This window comes from Hordeum vulgare, chromosome 7H, assembly GCF_904849725.1.
Source record: "Hordeum vulgare subsp. vulgare chromosome 7H, MorexV3_pseudomolecules_assembly, whole genome shotgun sequence".
Classification (NCBI taxonomy): domain Eukaryota; kingdom Viridiplantae; phylum Streptophyta; class Magnoliopsida; order Poales; family Poaceae; genus Hordeum; species Hordeum vulgare.
Genome location: NC_058524.1, coordinates 161,556,581 through 161,575,132, shown reverse-complemented (window position 1 = coordinate 161,575,132; position 18,552 = coordinate 161,556,581). Strand labels below are relative to the sequence as shown.

General features: G+C 44.4%; 1 protein-coding gene across 1 annotated transcript; it reads left to right on the top strand.

Moving 5' to 3' along the window:
- The first annotated feature begins 13,458 nt into the window (after positions 1–13,458).
- Positions 13,459–16,510, top strand: LOC123408049 (WPP domain-interacting protein 3). The gene is made up of 2 exons (XM_045101262.1): positions 13,459–14,507; positions 15,674–16,510. The coding sequence occupies exons 1-2, from the start codon at positions 13,529–13,531 to the stop codon at positions 16,312–16,314; spliced, it is 1,620 nt and encodes a 539-aa protein (XP_044957197.1). The 5' UTR covers positions 13,459–13,528; the 3' UTR covers positions 16,315–16,510.
- The last annotated feature ends 2,042 nt before the right edge of the window (positions 16,511–18,552 follow it).

Sequence of the window (18,552 nt, the reverse complement as noted above, 5' to 3'; positions counted from 1 at the left end):
CTACCGGAAAAGTTTCGGGTTTTGCCGGCATTGTACCGGGAAGCTTTCGAAAGGTTCAAAAAGGTTCCGAAGGGTTCTGAAGGAGTGCAGAAGGATCCCTCGAGCACCTAGGGCGTTCATGGGCTGTAGGGGGCGCCTAATCCTTATTGGGCCAGATGCACCAACCCCCAAATGCCCGTGCGCCTAGGGAAAGAGAAACCCTAAGGGGGAGGGCCCTCCACTTGGCTTGGAGGGCACTCCTCCCCCTTTGGATGCCTCCCCTCCTTGGTGGAGGGGCTAGGACTGTTCCGCCTACCCTCCAACACCCCTATATATAATGGGGAGGAGGCGCAAGGGTTGGACACAACAATTCCACGCCCTGCGGCTTTCCCTCTCTTCCGTTCTTTCTTGTTCGTAGTTGCGGAGGCATTTGTCGAAGTTGTGCTGGGATTGCTCCACCACCATCTCCACCATGCTGTCATACTGGTTGAGATCCCGTCTACTTCTCCTCCCTCACTTGCTGGATCAAGAAGGAGGATACGTCATCGAGCCGCACGTGTGCTTAACACACAGGTGTCGTCTGTTTGGCGCTGGATTAGATTGGATCACGATTGGATCGTGAAGAGTACGATTACATCAATTACGTTATATACACGTCCACTTAGCGATCTACAAGGGTATGTAGATACACTTCCCTCTCGTAGCTATGCATCTCCATGGATATATCTTGCATGTGCGTAGGAATTTTTTTATTTCCCCTCCAACGTTACCCAATAGTTCCAAATTACGAAATCCTATGAACTAGTGGTGATGGATTTTAATCCTGTAGTGCATGGATGCTTCAACCAATGTTGCTTCAGCAATTCACATTCCTATTCTCAATGGCGAGTGACTATTGTGGTATTCAACACCTCGTATAGCGAGGGAGTTTAGAGATATGCCTTTCTTTTATTGTTGCTTCAATACAATTTTCAGTCCCCCTAGAATAAGGGGAAGAACAAGGCTAGGGTGATTTAAATGTAATTTTGTTTTTACTAGTCGTTCTGCATCCAGTTGTTTGTCCATTATATTAACTTTTGTTTCCTTTATATTAATGGAAACTAAAATGCACTTAAGATATATTTATTGCAAAAATATTTGGAATTAAAAAGGAACTAAATAGCAAATATCTCGTCTCTTTATTTTGTCCTCTAATTTTTCATTCATACACTCAATAGCCGCGAGGTGTCATCGTTCATATCCAATTATTGCTACTACCTAGTCAATTGTATTTGCACATAATAATTAGATAATTGTTCGTGTTACAACATCCACATACTATTTTATACACACCCATCCTGATTTACCTAACTTTGTGGGTTATGTGATTACTGTGACATCCTGAGTTTTTGTTATAGTGATCTGTGTAATTAAGCTACAATAATCCTATGCTAATGATGTCACGTCGCCGTGGTTACTTTTGTTAAACTCGCATCGGTTCAAACCCCGCTCAATTCCGTTGCAAATTTGATTTGTTTGAAAAGTGGAATTTAAATTTTTTGCGAAACTAAAAAAAATGTTGGATGGGTTACACATATTCTCTAGAATTTTATAAAATTGGAACGGGTATTTTTAGAAATAATTTAGAGCCTCTAAATATTTAAGACACGCACTGTTTAATAGTAAAAAGAAAACAAAGAAAACAAAAAATAAAAACTATTAAAGGATAAAAGTAAAATAAAATAAAAAGAAAAGGAAAAAGACAAAAAGCCCTCCCCAACCCACTGGGCCGGCCCCAGCCGGCACATCTAATCCAGCCACCCGGCCCACCCCGAGGGGTATATGACCCGTGCCCCAAACCCTAACTACCCCAACACTCGCTCACTCTCTCCCACCACGCCGCGAGGGCAACCCCCACAAGGGAATCGACCCATCGCCCCTCGTTTCCTCGCTCCCTCTACCCTGCCCCTCGTCACCCCGTCGCCACGAACCACCCCAGCGACCGGCTCGCCCCAACCCGAGGCTCTCTCGCCCCGCTGGCCCTCTGCCTTGCCCAACTCCCGCCACCTGCCCGTCCGGCCCTGCGCTACCTCCGGCCGCTGTCGGCGCCCCACCAGCCGCCGTCTCCCTCCACCTCGCCAAGCACCATCGGCCGGCCACCACCAACACCACCGGTCGACCACCACCGTTGCCTCCCCTCGCCAGATCCACCACCTCGATGTCGGCCACCACCGGTCCTCCTCCGACTGGATCCGGCCGGCCATCCGTCGACCCCTCCTTCTCCGACACGACCGCATTGGCCTCCCTCCTCCGGCCACCACCGCTGCAACCGCCCCGGCCGGCCTTCACCGACCTTACCGGCTCCAACACTGACACCTCTGGCGTTCCTCCGGGCTCCTCCTCATCGAATTCTTCATCCCCGCCTCCTCCTCAATGGCTCCACCGAGCCTCGCCGAACCAGCCACCCTACACCGTCGGTGAGCCCTCCGTTCGGGCTCCTCCCTCCCCTCCACCTCTCCTCCCCTCCGGTCACGTTCCGGCGCCCTGCAGCGCGGCCTCCGGCGACCTCCATCGTGCCCCCTTCGGGCCCTTCCTGTTAGTCCAGGAGGTTCAACCCCCTGTGAGTTGTTAGAGGAAAGAACAAAAAAAATTAAGAAAACTGTATGTATTTATGTATTAGACACTATGTATGTATATATGTATATGTGTGTATGTATATGTGTGAATGTATGTATAAAAATGTGCATATGGATGCAGGTGTGTGTTTTTGTGTACACGAGAGTGTGTGTGTTGTGTGTGTGGTGTGGCCGTTGGGCCACTTACATATGGGGCCACCCCTGTAAAATGTTTAAATATATATAATATAAATAAATAGTTAAAGTAATTAATTAATTAGGTAATAGGTATTATTAATATGATTAAGAGTAAAGAGATTAATTAAGAATTCTGCTAATTAATTAGCCTGTTTAATTAATTCTGTTAATTAATTAGATTAACCAGATTAATCTGTGGATGACAGGTGGGTCCCCTCTTATTTAAACATGATTAGTATTATTTACACCTTAATTAAACTGTGTCAATGACACTTGGGACCCACTGGTCATATTTGACCAGTCAACTCATGTTGAGTGATGGTGTCATGCTGACATCACCGCAATGTCATATTTAATTATCTAATGTAATTAAATCTGTTAATTCCTAAATAATTAATAAAACTTTAAATATCAATTAAAAATAATTCGTAGCTCAGATGAAAATATTTTGAACACGAAAGTTGATCAGCAGAACGAGACGAATCGGGACACACTATGTGTTCGTGTGTCACGCGTCTCTAGCATAGCAAACGTGAATTTCTTTTCAACGTTTTTCGTCTGACCGGTAGTAGGCAGAGACCTGGAAAATATCATCCAATATTTTCCCGACCCGTCTATGGCGGATAGCACTGCGTTAGCTAACCCTGCTTTGACATGTCATGCTTAGTGTTGCATCTATGTTTATATTTATTATTTCTTCTCCCTCTTCTTACCGGTAGACCCCGAGACTAACGCTGTTGCCGGGTACATCTACCCTTCCGACGACCAACCCTTTGCTGCAGAGCAACAAGGCAAGCAAACCCCCCTTGATCATTCCTATATCGCCCATTTCTTTCTCCCTCATGCTTGCATTCGAATTTTGCTACTGTTGTAGTTAGCTCCTATATCTGATGCATAGCCTATTTTTGATGAACTGCTACTTTCATACTGCACTTTAAACTGTTTAGTATAGGTGGAGAAGTCTTCCCCTCTGACCCCTTGGTCCAGTTGTCCCGCTTTATTGTCGGGTCTCGATCCCTGATCGATGAGCCAAGACCCGACACAGCACTCACACCCCCTTAGTTGTACGACGCTGCAGAGCTACTATCGGGTACCGAGGGTGAGACCTCGTGAAGTACTCATGATGATATCTCTGTAGTGCAGCTAGTCGGTCGTGGTTATGGAGGGTGATTCCTCCTTCACCACTCTCGACGATGACTCTGTCGTGCAACCCCTCAAGTGTGGGACCCTCGAGGGTGATTCCTCTAAGTCCACCTTGACGGTTGCATCGTTCGGAATCCAACGAGGGAGATTTTTCGAACCGGGCTTTCTCCCCTTTCCATTACTTTCATAACGGAAATGCAATGTTTTGAGACCAGAACTAGAAAGAGAGGGAAAGGGGAAAAAGCAAGTTCGTAACAATATCAGGAAACCCACCGTTTGTGCCTGTCATCAAGAACGCAAACTGCGGGGCGAAAACCTGATATCATCTGATACTACGCAAAAGATCAAAATTTTATACTACCATGAACCAGCACCGCTACCAGGGGTCCCAACAACCATAACCAGACCAGGCTCACAAAAGAGCACAAGATAAAATGAAAGTTTTCACAAACTGACAGAATACTAATCATCACCAGGGCACCAAGCTATCTGCACTGTAACCAGCAAAGTCCATCGCCAAGGTATCGACATCTTCTCCTGCACTTACCACTCCTCCGAGGCTTCTTCCTCATCTGCCTGTTCGGTCGATTCCGGCCTTGGTGCTCCACATAGCAGCAACATCTGGGCTGCGCTCTCTTTCGGCAATTGAGCCCCCTGCTTGACAGTCTCCGCCATCGCCAGCTTTTGCAAACCTGCCCAGTATTCAACAAACGCACATGTTGTGAAAGCAATTTCAAAAGGAGTGTTAACCCACTTCTTTTAAATAGTAGCCTGATTCCGAGCTAGCCAAATAGACTAGCAAACTGCAGCTAAGCCAACAGTATAAATCTCGCATAAGCCCGGCAAAAAAGCATACAACCAAGAATAAACTTGCCAAATCGTTTTCGGAATATAACTGGTACCAAAAATAGCACCAGCAGTTCTCCAAACAACCTTGGCCACCGAGCACCCAAAGAACAGATGCTGCGCCGATTCAAGTTCATCACAAAAAGAACATTTAGGGTCCCCCTGCCACTGGCGTTTCCTCATATTATCTCTAGTAAGAATAGAATTTTGAAATAACTGCCACAGGAAGATTTGAATCTTCAAAGGAATCTTAGTCCCCCAAATCCACTTATAATTGGCCCCCGCAAGGTTTCTCTCTAACCATCCATACATAGTTTTAGTGGAATATTTTCTGGAATTATCTAATTTCCAGTATATTTCATCATCCTCATTTGCACAAGTTTTATCCAATACGTATTGCTTCATTTCATCCCATTTCTGGAGCATAACTGGAGATAATCTTCTCCTAAAAGAAGTTAAATGATTCATACTCTCCAGCTTATCAACAATACATTCCTTATCTAAGCAAATTTCAAAGAGATCAGGATATCTGTCTTTTAGAAGGATATTATCACCCGAATCATCTAGCCATAGGCTAGCAATGTTACCTTTTTTAAGCACCACCCCTCTGCCAGCCATGTAATGCTCCTTAACTTTCAAAATTGCTTTCCAACAAGGAGAATCAGTAGCTTTCTGTTTAACTTTAGCTACAGATGTTCTTTTAAGGTACTTAGCTTTCACTATATCTTGCCATAATCCCTTCTTTTTCTCCAGCTTCCACCACCATTTAGCTAGCAAGTTGATATTTTGCTTCCTCAAATCCTTAACCCCCAGACCTCCCTTTACTTTGGATCTACAAACACGAGTCCATTTTACCATATGATACCCTTTTCTCCCGTTGCGATGCCAAAAAAATTCTTCTGGGTTTGTCCCATTTCTCAAACGTAGTTTTTTTTATCAGGGCCATGGACATATAGTATGAAGGGATATGGGATAACACCGCGTTAACTTTAATAAGTCTACCCCCACTGGATAAAGATTCACTAACCCAGGATTCTCCATGACTAATAAATTTGTCATCCACAAAAAGCCAACCACTGCATTTAAGCCCAGCATAACTAACACGCATACCTAGGTACTTAATAGGGAAAGACCCAATCTCACAATTGAACATTTCAGCATAATTTATCATAGTATCATCATGAGCACCTACTGGGAAAATCTCACTCTTCAAAAAATTGATTTTCAAACCTGACATAACCTCAAACAAATAAAGCAGCAATTTGATATTCAAAGCATTACTAGCATTATCTTCGAAACACAAAATAGTATCATCAGCATATTGAAGTATCGCCACCCCATTTTCCACTAAATCCGCCGCTAACCCAGTAAACATGCCATTCTCTTGTGCTTTCCGGGCCATCTTTGTAAGACAATCAGCAGCCAGATTGAAGAGGAAAGGAGACACGGGATCACCCTGTCTTACTCCTTTAGCACTCTGGAAGTATTCCCCCACCTCATCGTTTAACTTCACACTAATGGTACCACCTACCAAAATTCTCTGAATCCAATCTATCCAACGTGTGTCAAATTTTCTTTTACTATGGCAATCCAACAGGAATTCCCAGTTAACCTTATCATATGCTTTTTCAAAGTCAAGTTTAAGCACAATCCCTGTTTTCTTACGGGCATACGTATGATGCAAAACTTCATGTAATGACATGATCCCGTCCATAATATCTCTATTTTTGATAAAGGAATTCTGATGTCTACTAAACAAGATGTCTACATGAGGCTCTAATCTGATAGACAGCACCTTGGTAATCAACTTGTAGATACATCTTAATAAGCATATAGGTCTGAACTGTTGCATTTTGTCAGCTCCAGCTACTTTAGGCAACAGCGTTATTATACCATAGTTAAGTCTTTCCACATCAAGATTATTTTCGTGAAACCAATCAAAAAGTAACATCACATCTTTCTTAACAATACCCCAGCAGGATTGGACAAATTCAATCGGAATGTTATCAAGTCCAGGGGCCTTGTTATGTTTCATCGAGAACAAAGCATTTTTAACTTCCGTGTCCGAAAAAGGCCTAAGTAAGAGAAAATTCTCAATATCTCCCAACTTCTCTTTATCATCCCGCATATTCCCATCTATCTTACATAGGTTTCCAGGAGCAGGCCCAAATAAATCTTTATAAAAATCAGTGGCATGTTTAAGCATGTTCTTATTCCCTTCAATCACCATATCCCCACAGCTAAGCGAAACGATCGTATTCCTCCTTCTCCTCCCATTCACCATCCTATGGAAATATTCAGTGTTACTATCACCTTTAAGTAACCAATTGTCATGTGACATCTGTAGCCAAGCTACCTCCTCTTCCAGCAGCAAGCTATTTAATTCTACTAGCATCTCCACTTTTTTGCAATAAAGCTCAGGGCTCAATGTATCAGTCTCTTGCAACTCTTCAATGTGCCCTAACTCCTCCCTTAACCATTTTCTTCTCTTCCTGGCTTGCCCAAAATTATTTGAGCCCCACCCTTTAAAATACTTTTTAAATCTCTTCAGCTTGATATTCAAGATATCAATGGGATTAGCAGAATGGACAGGTTGCATCTAGATTTTAGCTACCAGAGTATTAAACTCAGGTTTGTTCAACCAATTTAGATCAAATCTGAATTCTCTCTTGCCCAAATTAATGGGTATATTATCATCAGTATTTAAAATCAGGGGACAGTGGTCGAGACCTCTCTTATAATCTTCCTAACAAAAGTAAAATGAAACAGATGTTCCCAGGATTTGGACATGAAAACTGTATCCACGCTCCTGTTGGTTATTAGACCAGGTATAAATGCCACCACTCATATCCACCTCACGCAAGGAAAGAGCATTAATAATAGAATTAAAAAGGTCCGAGGAATGTCCTAATCTCACCCTCTTGTTTTTCTCCCCAACAAATCTAAGGATATTAAAATCCCCTCCCACTATGTAGGGGCAGGTAATGTGACTGCACATTGCCGCAAGCTCCGTCGGGAAATCAGTTTTGAACTCTTCATGCGTTGATCCATACACCACCAGAATACAACATTTCATCTTAAGATTCTTGTTCCACAACTCGAAATTCATAAGATACTTGCCCTCAACACAGTTCACCAGATCAAACACATTATTTTGAAAGCCACCTAATATCCCACCCGACTTCCCTTCCGAAGGAATCCACTTCCAAGTAAAAACTTCTCCCAGATCAAATTTCCTAAAGAATTTATAAGAAAAGTCCTTCTTCATAGTTTCTTGAATCCTAATAAAATCAAGCTTATAATCTCTGATCAAGTCAGATATATATGTCCCCATGCCTCTCTTCCCAATCCCCCTACAATTCCAAAAGAGACTAATCATTTTTCCTATTTTTTGAAAGTTGAGTTTTGGTGCTAGGTTTGCCACGAGCCATAGCCTTACCTGCACCATCCCCCACTTTTTCTTTTGACTTCTAGTCACAGGTTTAGAGATAGTAATATTAACTTTCTTCCTTTCTTTCTTCCTGGATCTAACCATAGTGAAGTCATCAACATCTAAGCCCTCATCTCCTACCCACTCAGTGTCTAAGGGAGATGCTTCTCCAGCAGCATTAGTGATAAACAAAATTTTATCTTGTTGTTTATCATTCTTATCAACTTTTTTAGCAATATTAGCTCTGGAAATCTCAAGTTCTCTAATAATATCTATAGTTTCAAAGGTATCATCAGGAATATTCACACCCATTTTGGCAACAGCAGAAACAATCTCAAGATTTGATAAAACTTCAAAAGAATTACCAGGAGATATTTTGTTACCTTGTAGATCTCTCTTTTGAGCCATCCTCTCACCTCTGACACCCACATGCTCCACATTAGCCCCATATTCCTCTTACTGAACCTGACTTGCATTTCCTCCCTCACTGGTGGAGTAGGAATCACCTCCACTTTCTCACCAGAGTTATCAGGAGACTGCACCAAATAGGATTGCATTTTTTGATGACCAGAAGTTTCACTAGGATCCATCTCAGTTACCACAGGTTCCCCCATACATGCATCAAGATATGATGAGAATTTTTTACCAGATACAGAACTTGGTACAATCTCCATAGAGTTCACTATAATTTCATCATAGGATACCATACCAGAGTCCACATTCCCCCCTTCCTCATTGTTTTGATTCTTTTCAGCCTCTTCCACCATAGTATCAATAAGCAATTCATTACCCACTTCTTCACTTTCCTCCTCAGACAACATCTCCTCACTCTCATTTTGTTTTTTCTCCTCCTCAATATTTTCTTCCACAGGATTCATCACCACATTTTTTCCATAACCACCTCCAACTATTCTTGGGGGAGCCGAATGCTCTCCCATATTAGATGAGGATGCAATATTCCTTTCCACACGAACATCAGTATTGAACCTAGCTTTTTTAGCAGCATTACCTTCCTCAGTTTCTTGCTGCACTCCAACTTTCTCTCTCGGAGGATTTTTAATCAGGATTTTATCAACAGAGAAGAAGAAATCATAAAAGTGTCCTCCCAGCACCCCTTCTGCTGAAGCAGGGATGTCCTCAGCATCCCTACAACCCAGCTTAATTCTAACAAATTCAGGCCTATTTATAGTGGCTTTATCAATTTCCAAGGTTACCCCCATCAGAGATCCCACATAAGCAATATTTTTCTCATGCCTCTTATCTAAAGGAATGTTACTCACATTAACCCAAGCAACATTCAAAAACCCTTTAGCCCCCACAGATTCAGACCATTTTCTAAGATTAATCATAGCACCACAACTCTTCACGTTCATACTCTCAGCAAAGCAAGCCTTGTCCACATCTCTAGGAGAAGGAAATCTCATCACAAAAGTATTAGAGCCAATAGATCTAGCTGAGCACCTCCAGTTAGTATTGATGTAAGCATTAAAAAATTCCTCTAGCTTTCTCCCAGATGCATGTACCTCGACCACAGAAATCACAATGAATCTATTTCTATCAGTAGTCTGACTGGGCGTGCTATGATCATGAATATAGAAGAAGCCTTTCCCCTCTGCCTGGAACCCACACATGGGTGCTACACAATCCCACGGAAGCACAGTATTGCAGATAGGAGCTAGATGACCATGAATCCCACATCTACCACAAATAGCACGAGGATAAAATACTGGTAGGTATCCAGGGTCCTTGCAAGTAACACAAACCTCAGCGCCTCCCACTAGTGGAGAGATGTTCCTCTTGCCGGGAGTAGGATGTCGACGATCAGGAGGTTGATGAAGTTGGTGTTGATGAATCTCCTAATGGCGTCCTCCTGTAGATCCACCCGCGGCGACCTGGGTGCTGTTGTCGCCTCATTTCTCCCCGCGGGCTCCTCCCTGCGCTTCCATGGCCGCCGCCTCCCATCTGGCCTTGTCAGATCCACCCTATCGTGGATCTACGTTGGAGGAGTTTTGTCCGCCGTCTTCGGCCTCGCGCGTCCACACCATGTTGCGGCCGCCTCCGCCTCCGCCACGGCCGTGACCTCCTCCATGTCCGATCCGACCACCACCTCCGCCGCGCCCGAATCGACCTTCGCCACCTCCATCTCCGCGGAATCCACGACCACCCATCTCTCATCCTGCCATGGGTGGATTCCGCGGTGGCGACGTCGTCACCTCCGCAAATGATCTACTATCTCCTCCTACCTTCCCCTCCCACCAGCCAAAGGAGGGCGAAACCCTAGGTGGCGAAACCCTAGCTTTTCCCCAGAAGTGGCCAAAGAGGGAGGCGAGATCTGGAATGGGCGACGCTGCGGGAGTAGGTGGGGATATCTCCGAAACCCTCCCCTCGCTCCCTGTAGCACGCGGGCTTTCCCGTAGCAGGGCCGAGGCCTCCCCCTACCTGACGTGTGACTCGGGCCTAGGCCCGAGAATGCCCAACTCGGGCGTGGCTTGCAGCACACGATTGCGAAGAGGCACGTGGACGCTCCCCACGGTCACCCTCTCCTGCGCGTCGGCCCGAGTCACCGGCGATGAGGAGCTACGCCGTGGCAGCGCCTGCGGCGAGGGAGACGAGATGGACGTGAGAAATGCCATCTCCTCGATTGATTCCTGTTGATCGACGCAGTCAGCAGTTGGCACCTCCAACGAGGGTGATACCTCGGATTCTCCCTGATGTTACAACCACACAGTTACTTGACCTTGTTACTGGGAACTTTGATGAATAATGTTAGGCGGGGTGGATTCCCGCGTGGATGTGTCGATTAGTTAATTAAAATGTTAATGGATTTGGGTATTTGATCTGGGTTGGTCGGAGACCTTTTCGCACTAACCGGCTACGCGGGAGAAGTTATGGGTACTCAGTGTTGTGGTATAAGCCAAAGCTCTTCAGACGTCAGCAATGGAGCGACGTGCGTCCGAGTGGTCCCGATATGCATCACGCTTGTAATAAGGGGTGCTAGGACTGACATCGGCCGCCCTCACATCGTGCAGGAGTGCAAAGGGTGATGGGCCCATGACCCCTGCGCGCTTAGGATTTAGCCCGGCGGGCTGGCCTCTCTGTTGAGCCTAGGTGGGGCTGCGACGTGTCGATATTCCGAGGCCGGGCATGACCCAAAAAAGTGTGTCCGGCCAGAGTGTTATCGAGCGTGACGGGAAATTTGGTGCACCCCTGCAGGGATAAAAAATAACTATTCGGATAGCCGTGTCCACGGTTATAGGACGATTTGGAGTTGTGCCCCTATCTTATACAACTACAACTGTTACTTAACTGGAATTGTTGCTCCGGGATTGCTTCCTCACTGGGAGTCGAGGAAGAATCTCTGGGCGTGACATCACATTAATATTGCTGCAACCATATGACTATTACTTGTGTTACATGTTCTACTCTCGTCTATTGCCGGAAGACCCCGTGAAGATGCTAGTCTTCGATAGGACTAGGCCTTCCCTCTCTTTCTCGCATTGCTGCAGTCAGTCCACACATATAAACCCCCTTCCTTTGATACTGTTGCATAGTTAGCATAGTTCTGATGTCAGTCTTGCGAGTACTTTGGATGAGTAATCGCCGTTGCTTTGCTCCCCTTTGTCCCCTTGATCCGTTGCTGCGACCAGATAATGGATCCCAGGAAATGGAGTATCCCGCCGATGACTACTACTACCCCGACGGTGCCTACTACTAAATAGAGGCCGCTGAAGACGAGGAGTAGTTAGGAGGCTCCCAGGCCGGAGGCCTCGCCTCTTTCGATCGTTGTATTTTTTGTGCTAGCCTTCTCTAAGTTACCCCATATTTAATGTTTGTACTCAAATATTTGTTGCTTCCGCTGACTCGTGTGTTTATCGAGCTTGTGTATTCTAGCCCTCGAGGCCCCTGACTTGTAATATGAAGCTTGTATGTTTTATTTGTGTCTAGAGTTGTGTTGTGATATCTTCCCGTAAGTACTTGAGTTTGTTCGTACGCATTTGCGTGTATGATTTGCGTACGATTAAATTGAGGGCGTTACAATTACATCCCAAAATTTTAATATAACTCTTGGTTAAATCAATGCTTATTAACTTACGAGTAAAATATGATTACGATGAGTGAATAAAACGTTTGGCTAGTTGAATTGATGGTTTTCACAAAAGTCAATGAAAAAAAAATCAACAAATCCGCAAATAAAGCTAGGATAGAAGGCGAGAAGTTCCTTAATTTGGAAAAAGAAAATATGAAATCTAATGTTTTTTAGTATAGAAGAGTCTAAGGCTCGCCTCATTTGTTCGATTCTTCCAAAATCTCGAGAATCAGATTTCCCAATTTCTTATAATGAATTCATTTTTTCTACAACCTAGCCAGTTAAGGTCTAAGAAGTTAGGATTGTCAAAAAATGTGGGTTCAAGATCAGAGAGAATCTAGAGGGAGGTCTGTTTCTTAAGATTATGGAAGAACCAACTCAAAGATCCAAGGTATTTTAGTTTCCATTCTCAAAGATATGTAGTTTTATAAAATTTTCTGTTTTTTTACGTTTGCTTTCTAATATGTAAAGTACGTTAGATTTTTAGACATGACAAATCAAATGTTTTCAAATGCAATTTATATTGACATGAAAATAACAAATTCAGCCTGCAAGCATGTTAATTTTGTGGCAAAATTAAAACTGAGACGCACTTGTCGTACTCGCGAACGCAACTTGCATATCCTTGAAGAACACAGCTTGCCATGAAGTTTTTCACTTTGCTATGCCTTAAAATCTGACATTCACTATAGATATCTGAGTTCTTCTAATACAAAAATGCTAAAAACAACTTTTAGACATGGCAAATTGAATATTTTGTCTAACAATTTATATTGATGTGAAAATGACAAATTTAGTTAGTAAGCACGGTGATATTTTGACAAAAAGAAACCGAGACAATTTGTCATGTTGAACAATTAAATTATCATCCTCGACAAACATATTTTGTCATGAAAAGTGTTTGACTCGCCCTAGAAGTCTGGCATTCACTGGATATTCGGACGCTTCTACTCCTTCGTTTCTAAATATAAGTCTTTTTAGAGGTTTCATTAAAAGACTATGTATATAGACATATTTTAGAGTGTAGATTCATTTATTTTGCTCTGTATGTAGTCTTTTAGTGAAATCTTAAAAAAAACTTATATTTAGGAACGGAGGAAATCATCATTTTTTCTCCACTTTCTCTTAATATAACCCAATTTTCCCCGTTAAATTCCGTGGAAAGAACCGCCGAGTCCAGCGCAGCCATGTACCCCGATCCCAACGCCTCGTGCCTTCCGCCTAGCCCTGCGACGTGTCCATTCCTCTGAGATGGCAGTCACCGCGACCGACATGGACCACATAGCGAACGGCGCCGTCGAGTCCTCCGCCGAGTCTCCGGCTGCGGAGGCGCCTCTGGCGGCCAGGACCAAGGGCCGCGGGCTCCGTCGATGGCGCCGTATCCAGCGGGAGCACCGCGCGGAAGGCCCCGCTGCCCCCACCACCGCCGCTGGTGGCAGAGGTGGTGCAGATGACGACGCGGCACAGCTCCAGAAGCGCCGGCTGCCCCTCGGCGCCGCCGCGCCCCCCAAGGAGAGGCACGAAGTGGCCGTCGAGGAGGTGGAGAGCTCCACCGCTTCCGTCGAGTCCCGCTTCGTCCCACTGGAGCCGGCGCCGGCGCCAGCGCCAGCGAAGCTGGACCCGGATCTCGGCCTGCTCGTCTCCTCCATCGGCTTCTCGGTCGGCTCAGGCGGCGCTGACTCCGACAACAGCGAGGACCGGAGCAGCAGGTCCTCCACCGCCGCGAGCGCCCCGCGAGCGCGAGACAAGCTGCGTGCCCACACCACCGCCGCCATCCACGGGAAGAATCATCGGACCGTGCGCGCGCGAGCCGACAGGCCGAGCGCTCACACCGCCTTCTCCCAGGGCGAGGCCGAGGCACAGAACTCTCGTTTGAGCGTCGAGTCCGACCGCCGCAGTTCTAGTGCCGTCCACGGCCGGAAACAGGGGGTCGGCAGCATCGGCATTGGCATCCACAAGGTACATTCCGATGGTGATGACCGCAGCGATGAAGGGCAGCCAAACGATGAGGTGCGATCAACAGCTGGAGGTTACTGCACGCAGAGTGGGAGTAGTGTGGTGGGGAGATTGGGTGGGGGAAATGATGATTCTGGTGATGCTGATGTTGAGGACACATTTGATGAGGAGGGTGTTGGGAAGCGTGACATCGGATTAGAGATGAACTCATGTGCTAACCCATATGCAGAATCTATTTTGTTACTTCAGAGAACGCAGGAAGCTCTTGAGAATGGTATGGCTGAATTCTCACCCAACTTATCTTATTCACCATGCAAATGTGGCATGCTAACTACTTGTATGAACCAGTGCTTTTTTTGGTGCATTTATTCTTATTGCATTTTGTAAGAAGTTTAAGATCAAACTGCCATATATTTCCTGATGCTTGAACCCTCCGTCCGGAATTACTTGTCATAGAAATGAATGTATCTAGACGTATTTCAGTTCTAGATACATCTATTTCTTTCCATTTTGGTGACAAGTAATTCCGTACGGAGGGAGTAATAGTCATGGTTCGGTTATCTTGATAATGGTGTTTGTTTTTTCAGAAGGAATGAACTATAGCTGTAATATGATGATCAATTGGTGATGCTATTTTTGAAATGATGCTGGGAAGTCATGTTACTTCTAATTCTACTACCTCCGTCCAAGTGTATAGGGCATGCGTAGTTCTAGGTTGTCAATTTAACTGGTTAAATATATATTATATGCGATAAAAATTACATATTCAGAAACTACACCCCCGTATGAATTTAATGATATATTATTTATTATAAATAATACATATTTAAATAGTTAAATTAACGACCTAGAACTAAGCGCATGCCCTATACACTTGGACGGAGGGAGTACTCAGTATAAGATTATCAATTGGGTCATACATCTGGTTCATTCAATAATGCAACCTAGGAATATGTATTTGTCTATACTCCACATTGAGATACTGAACTTTGTGTTGATTGGAAAACGGTAGTAAATGGTACGTAGTATATTAGAAGTTGAGGTAGCTTAAAGTCTAATTGTTTAAATGGTTGGTGTTTCAGTTATATGGCTGCAGTAGTCAATTATGTTTGACATGACGAAATCATTGGAGTTTTCACCCTGTTAAAACGTGCTGTGACATTAATTTCCTTTTCAGAAAAAAAAACTGTGACATTCATTTGGCATTGTCCGATAAATGATCAGTGAAGATTCCTTGTTGTAACTTGTAAGTACAAATTGGTTCTGCTAACCATGTTTCGAACAACTGCTCTGAGGCTTGTCTTAAAATGCCGTGTCAGTCCATTTCCAGTTCTGTGTCATTGCATGGTTTGTACTGACACAATTAGTACAGCATTGATATGATTTACTACCATTTTATGTCTTGGTTTTAAATAATCATTGCTTCTATGCATATTGCAGAGATACGGAACTTTGTGTTGATTGGAAAAGAGTCAACTGATGATCTTGAAGCACGAGATGATGAACGGAGCAACTCGCTCCACATTGAGGAATCTGTTGAAGAAGCAAATGAAAAGAGAAAGGATCTTGATTCAAGGATAGAACAAGCATCAATACTGATCAAGGAGAAGAATTCAAGAATACTTGAACTAGAAGCTCTCAGCCGGACGAGGGCATGGAGAAGCGCAATACAGAGTGCTAACAACCTGCTGTTGCAGACAGATCTTGATCAACTGCTCCAGGAGAAGATGGAAGCGGAGATCCAGTGCATCATCCTGACAAGAACTTCTCAAACCTGGACACCCGTGGCCGAGGATCAAAAAGCTGTCTATGAGGACCAGAAATGTCTGCTCGGCGACTACAAGCAGCTCGAACTCAAACTGCGTGGTGCCGAGAACCGAGCAGCAATACTACGGGAGATGGTAGAGAAGCTGGAGGCGCAATGCAGAGAGCTCTCTGCGAGTGCAGAGATCTTGCATCTGCAGTCTAGAACAAGCACCGCGTCGCTGTTATGTTTCATCCAGTTTATATTGCTGCTTATTGCCATAGGCATCTATGTTGTGCGTCTCTCGCCTTCCTCGACCGAGTTTGTACCTACCTGAGCTTAGAAGTACCAGAAGTTGCACCTAGTTAAGTTATTAGTTAAGTTTAGAAGAATATACCAGACAATCCTTGTGTAAACTGGCCAGCACAATTTCAAATTTGGGTTTGTAACTAAGCTTTTTTGCTTTCTAGTTCTTGTATCTGATGGTTCAAGATTTTCTGGGTAAGTGGAATAAGAGTACTTTCTACCGGAAAGATTGCCTTCTATGTTATTGGAGATAGGAAATGTTTGCCAGAGAGAGTTGACTAAAACTCCGCTACGCGGGCTACGCGGGCTTTATCTAAACTAGACAGGAACTTGGCTAACTTTACTAGCATCTCTGAGCATGAGTTATACTCTACCCGTTTCTAAATATAAGACCTTCTAGAGATTTAGTATACTCTACCCGTTTCTAAATATAAGACCTTCTAGAGATTTAGAGTTGATGGAAATATGCCCTAGAGGTAATAATAAAATAGTTATTATTATATTTCCTCGTTCAAGATAACCGTTTATTATACATGCTAGAATTGTATTGAATGGAAACTCAGATACATGTGTAGATACATAGACAACACACTGTTCCTAGTAAGCCTCTAGTAGACTAGCTCGTTGATCAAAGATGGCCAAGGTTTCCTGGCCATAGACAAGGGTTCTCACTTGATAACGGGATCACATCATTAGGAGAATGATGTGATGGACAAGACCCAAACTATGAACGTAGCATGTGATCGTTTCGTTTTATTGCTGCTATTTTTCTGCATGTCAAGTATATGTTCCTATGACCATGAGATCATGTAACTCACTAACACCGGAAGAATACCTTATGTGTATCAAACGTCGCAACGTAACTGGATGAGTATAAATGTGCTCTAGACGTATCTCCGAAGGTGTTCGTTGAGTTAGCATGGATCAAGACTAGGATTTGTCACTCCGTATGATGGAGAGGTATTTCGGGGCCCACTCGATAATACAACATCACAACAAGCCTTGCAAGCAATGTGACTAAAGAGTTAGCCATGGGATCTTGTATTACGGAATGAGCAAAGAGACTTGCCGATAACGAGATTCAAATAGGTATAGAGACACCGACGATCGAATCTCGGGCAAGTAACATACTAAAGGGTAAAGGGAATGTCATACGGGATTAACTGAATCCTTGACATAAAGGTTCAACCGATAGAGATCTTCGTTGAATATGTAGGAGCCAATATGGGCATCCAGGTCCCGCTATTGGTTGTTGACCGGAAAGTGTCTCAGGTCATGTTTGCATAGTTTTCGAACACGCACGGTCTGCACACTTAAGGTTCGGTGACGTTTCGGTATAGTTGAATTATGTATGTTGGTGACCGAATGTTGTTCGGAGTCCCGGATGATATCCCAGACGTCACGACGAGTTCTGGAATGGTACGAAGATGAAGATTGATATATAGGAAAGGTATATTTGGATGCCGGAAGGTTTTTGGGTATTTCTTGTAATGTACCGGGAGTGACGAATGGGTTCCGGGGGTCCACCGGGAGGGGCCACCCACCCGGAGAGGGCCACATGGACCTAACAGGTGGCATAGCAGCTCCTAGTGGGCTGGGCGGCTAGCCCAGTTAGGCCTATGCGCCAAAAGATAGAGAGGTGGGCCAAACCTACTAGGAGGAGGACTCCTCCACCAAACCGAATTGGAGGAGGACTCCCCCACCCCCTCCTTGGTGCGCCGGCCAAACCTGTAGGGTTTTCCCTAGGGTGACACCCCTCCCTCCCTCCTATATATAGTGGAGGTGAGAGAGGCTAGTGTAACGCCCAAGATGTGACCCTATTCTTATTTTGGCATGAGGGACTCGACAGGGATAGAAGCGCATATCGTCGTCTCGCAAGAATGGATATAGTTACAAGTACATGTACTGAAAAGAAGAGATATATGGTATTGGCTTACACTCACCAAAAGTTGCATCAGAGTCACATCAGTATAATACATAAACATCATGTAGAAGAACAGGGTCCGACTACAGACGAAAAACAAACAATAAAAGAACGACGTCCATCCTTGCTATCCCAGGCTGCCGGCCTGGAACCCATCCTAGATCGACGATGAAGAATAAGAAACTCCAAGTGAACAATCATCGCGCTCACGTCTTAATATCACTTTACTTGTACCTGCAACTGGTGTTGTAGTAATCTGTGAGCCACAGGGGACTCAGCAATCTCATTTCCAAAGGTATCAAGACTAGCAAAGCTTAATGGGTGAGGTATGGTTAAGTGGTAAGG

Bases quoted from the DNA above. Each gene is read 5' to 3' on its own strand.
- LOC123408049 (XM_045101262.1), top strand. From the start codon at position 13,529: ATGGCAGTCACCGCGACCGACATGGACCACATAGCGAACGGCGCCGTC. The intron at 14,508-15,673 runs GTATGGCTGAAT...TGCATATTGCAG, and splicing joins GCAGGAAGCTCTTGAGAATG to AGATACGGAACTTTGTGTTG.